At 37.6% G+C, this 4958-nt stretch overlaps 1 protein-coding gene across 1 annotated transcript; it reads right to left on the bottom strand.

Moving 5' to 3' along the window:
- Positions 1–314: 314 nt before the first annotated feature.
- LOC142848889 (putative olfactory receptor 2W6) lies at positions 315–1253 on the bottom strand. Its single transcript, XM_075971066.1, has one exon. The coding sequence runs from the start codon at positions 1251–1253 to the stop codon at positions 315–317; it is 939 nt and encodes a 312-aa protein (XP_075827181.1).
- Between the last annotated feature and the right edge of the window lie 3705 nt (positions 1254–4958).

The raw sequence follows: 4958 nt of genomic DNA, 5'->3' as shown, positions 1-4958 counted from the left end.
GCCTTATAATAACTGCTTTTCTCATTGATCTGATAAAATTACTGACAAAAGCAGCTTAAGGAAGGAAGGGTTTACTTTGGCTCCCAGTTTCAACACGCACACTCCATCACAGTGGGAACAGGAGGTAGCTGGTCACATTGCATCCATAGTCATGAACTTAAACATAGTGAAAGTTAACATTGTGCCAAACAAAATTCTAGCTACTAAGTGACTTCCAGAGAGATGGTCTTGAATCAACTGATTAAGCTGCCGGCGACAAGGACCGTTATTTCTTTAGCTCTGCACATTCTGGCTGGATTTTTTTCCCACTGGTCTCACATTTTGGCAGAATGCTTGTCTGTTCCTAGAATTCGCTTCACCGCACTTTTTACATCTTTGTTTCTTAAGGTGTAGATCAAAGGGTTAAGACTGGGGGTGACAATGGTGTAAAAAAGAGTAAAAAACTGTCCTTCCTCATGGGATATGGTATTCTGCGGCTTCATGTACATATAAATGAGTGTTCCATAAAACAGGGTTACTACTGTGAGGTGGGAACCACATGTATTCAGAACTTTTTTCCACCTTGCTGCTGCCTTGATCTTCATCACAGCCTGAGTAATGACTCCATAGGAGATGAGAATTAGTGATAGAGGTACTAGAAGAAATATAACTCCAAGGGTAAACACAACAACCTCAATTACTCTGGAATAGACACAAGCCATCTTGATCAATGCTGGCATTTCACAGAAAAAGTTATCCACTTCCCGGTGCCCACACCTTGGCAACTTCAAAGTCAAGGAGCAAAGAATTAAGGCACTGCCAAGACCACCGAGCCAGGCTGACAGCACCATCTTCTGGCAAAGAACAGGGTGCATTATAACTGTGTAGTGAAGAGGTTGACAGACAGCAGCATAGCGGTCATAGGCCATCACAGCCAAGAGAAGACATTCTGTGGCTCCCAGGTCCAGGGCAAAGAAGAACTGGAGTGCACACCCTCCGTATGTGATAGACTTCTTTGGACCCCATAGATTTACCAGCATCTGTGGGACAATGCTCGTCGTATAACAGAGGTCCACAAAGGACAAATTAGATAAGAAGAAATACATGGGAGTATGGAGCTGAGAGTCCAGATAGGACACTAGAATGATAGTCGTGTTTCCTACCAGAGTCACAACATAGAAGATGAAGACAACGACAGAGATGATGTGCTCCAGTTGGGGTCGACTGGAAAACCCCAGAAGGATGAAGTCTTCTCCAGAGCTGTTCATTTCCATTGCTCCTCAGGAAAGGCTAGGAAACAATACTATCATAACCAAATGTGGAAAGTCTCTGGCTTTTGTCATGAGTATCTAAAATCCATCCATTTGTGTGTGTCTTCTTATTGTAGCATATTTAAAAATATTTGTCAATGACCAGAGCTTCTCCATGCTTACTTATATCCAAATGATTCTACAATGTGCTAAACTGAACTCAGTCCCTGTGCATTAGAAATCACTGAAAAGCAAGAATATTCAGTATCACCTCACCCATAGTTCTGTGTGTTTTGATTGTGTGTTAAAGCCATAATAATTATAAAAGTGATATCATATGCTGTACATATGTGTGTGTGTGTATGCATGCGTGGGTGTATATATATATATGACTCAGAGCTTTGCAGTGTTACCTGTGATGGCCTTGAATGGAAAAGATCTTGAAATTTTCCCCTGGAACTATGACATTTATCACTTGATTATAATAAAGCATTCCCTTATCAAAGGAGCTAAATTTCAAGCAAAAATTTTTTAATTTTTATATGCTCCACCACTTGACAGCATAATCCTTTTTGTGTGTGTGTTCAGTTACAAACGCCTACTTCCCAGCCGTTCTAACTACCATAGTCACACCACCATCACCTCTTCCTTCTCCTATGAGTTTTTCTCTATTCAGCATCTTAGGCATTATGCTTTCTGTATCTATTTTAGGGTTCACAGCTACACTTTTTTGTTGTTGTTGTTGATGGTATGTCTTTGTTTCTCAAGAAATAACCTTTCTAATGATTACCCTTTATGTGTTTTGTGCCACTTTGAATACCTTTAAAATGCTACATAGTCTGCTCAACTTTATGGATCTATTTCAGGGTTAAACATTGAACTAGTTCCAGAATCATAGCTGCATAGCAACAGCCACTGTCAGCTTGTGGTCCCTCACCCATTCCACAGAAGAGGCTGATGATTCAGCAAGAGACAGTTCATACGACAAGCTGTAGAATAACTGTCCTTATCAAATTCAGTAGCAAGGGAATTTTTCTGGCTACTTTGGAGCCTGTTAAGAAAAACCATCACCTGGTTACCTCTAAAAGAGAAGAAATAAGGAATAATACTTTCATAAGCCTTGCTATTTCTGGATAGTGTGACATATCCTTACACACATGCAAAGTTTAGTCATTTAGCATCTCCTTTGTCAGTGAACTCTGATCATGAACTGCAGATCTAGAGTTTCTTATATTTGTAGTGTTCTTATGGGCATGAAAATAAAACCTCATTTTCATTCAAATAAGATGATGATAAATTATCTCAAGTAAATCATTGTTATATAAACCTTAGAGCATGAAAATATTTTAATTATAAAAAATGAAGTTTTATTCACAGATTATATGGAGTGAAGATGTAGTTTTCTTAGTACAAAAGAATAAATTTAGCTGAATATCAAGTTTTTGTATTAGTAGGATATTTTTATACCAATAGGAAGTCAAGTATAGTAATTAGATAAACTTTTTTCTTTTTCTTTTGATGGGGGATGCTTTTTGAGACAGTTTCTTATAGCCCAAGCTGACCTTGAATTCAGGATCCCTCTGCCTTTACTTCCCAAGTGCTGCAAGTGTGGGGTTGCAGGCATGTGCCACCACCCCTGATAAATTCCAAGCATGTACATGACGTTAAATCCCAGTCGTAAACTGTGCATAAGCTGTACTCTTGGGCAGTAATTTTACCTGTTTGAGTACTAAGATCTTCATATGTGAAGTAAATGTACTATTCCCTTCTTCAGTGTGATGTTATGAACATTAATACTCATGAAAGTTCTGGAATCTGAGCTTAGGTTTAATTTTAAAAAGACAGACTACCCACACTTCAAATAAGCACTATTCTCCCTGACCCTTTCACCTTCTGTGCTACTTGTTTTACATCATGGTTTAGAGCTAAACTCAAATGTCTTGCTTTTTTTAACCTGGCTTTTAAAATGTACAAATGTGCTTCTCTTCTGTGCACAAAAGTATGCACAACTGTAGTATGAGACATGTTCTGTTCAGAGAAACCGCAGGATCAGGAGCTGGCATCAGCACCCGAAATGCTGTCATTACAAATTAGATGTGCTCATTGGGTTTCTTAAAGTGGAGAATGTTCAGAACTAAAATGCCACGGTTTCTAAGGTAGAAACGGACCTCAGAAGTTCTGACTCCAGCTGTATGCAGCACAGATGCTCTTTCCAAAGAACAGTCAACAGCTCAGGGACAGGGAAATCGGCTTTTCCTTTAAGTGGTGCCTGTTGCACTGAGCACAAAATCTCCTTTTTGGTGAAACCTAGGCAATAACTCTCTCTTTTAATTCCACAAGAAACACCAGAAGTGGTCTAATCACCATAGCTTCCCATCTAATGTGGTTTAATTAATAAATAAGACAGATACAATGACAAAATAAGGAAGATGCTGAGTAGATAACCAGTCTAGTAACTAAGTGTGTATTGGATCATTTGACTTATCAAAAATTGGAAGTCCAGAAATATGGCTCAGCAGTTAAAGGGTTCTTATCGTGTGAGTCTGAAGACTGAATTCCATGATAGAACCCACATAAGGGTGAAAGGAGAGCAGTAACTCCTGGTAGTTGTTCCTTGACCAATATGTGCATATCACACACACACACACAGAGAGAGACAGAGAGAGAGAGAGAGAGATACATAGATAAATACATATATAGAGATAGATGATAGATAGATAGATAGATAGATAGATAGATAGATGATAGATAGATAGATAGATAGATAGATAGATAGATAGATAGATAGATAGATAGATAGATAGATAGATAGATGCATTAAATACATCTTGTTTCTTTTAGCTTTAGAAGTTATTTTCAAATAAACCCTTATATTTCTCTTTACAGGAAGAGCACTTTATCACATGTTCCTTCAGCTGCCTGACCTGAATTTTCAAGTTTGTTTTGTCCCTGTCCAGGGGCCATCGTGGTTCACCCATGCCTCAAATTCATGAAGTCAAAGACAAGAGCAACATCATAGAAATTCAACACTATGGAAGAAAACTGGGAACATCTGTGATCCGGATACCTTTCTTAAACATACATCAGTATTTTCAGATGTAAATCTTACTGGATTTTCATAAAGTTTGGATCACTTAAGACCCTCGGCATTCTTAGTATAAATGCCACGGCAGAAATGCTCTTTGTAACTTCATGTTGTAACCTAAACATAGCATCATTCATATTTTAACCATTCTGTTTGTCAGTGTAAGCCTTTGGCCTCAAATTTGGGGCATCATTTAACTAATAAAAGTGAGTATAATATTAAAAATAAGGCTTAGAATACTGTACTTGAAAACATGGTGGTCAAAAGTGGCAGCTACAATTTAAAACAAAGCTGATTGGCATATTTCAGTTTCCAGTAATTTAACATATTGTTTCAATTACTAATGGAACAAGAGTCAATAGTTTTTAAGATAAATTAACTACGCATATCTGGGCATAGTTTTATATATATATATATATATATATATATATATATATATATATATATTGATCTGATGAGAAAACAGAAACAAAATTTTGAAACCATCTTAATAAAACATGTCCATTTATTAATGATAAACCAAGATGTATATTGCTGTCATATGAAGTCCAAACAGAAAAGGATCAGGTCAAAAGAGTTAAGATCCTGGCTTCAGAAAACCTATCTCCCGCCACGGTCTCTGCCTCTGCTTTACCGCCTCATCA

Source organism: Microtus pennsylvanicus, chromosome 4 (genome assembly GCF_037038515.1).
Source record: "Microtus pennsylvanicus isolate mMicPen1 chromosome 4, mMicPen1.hap1, whole genome shotgun sequence".
NCBI lineage: Eukaryota > Metazoa > Chordata > Mammalia > Rodentia > Cricetidae > Microtus > Microtus pennsylvanicus.
Note: the sequence above shows the minus strand (reverse complement) of the source record. Positions and strands in the feature narration are given on the sequence as shown.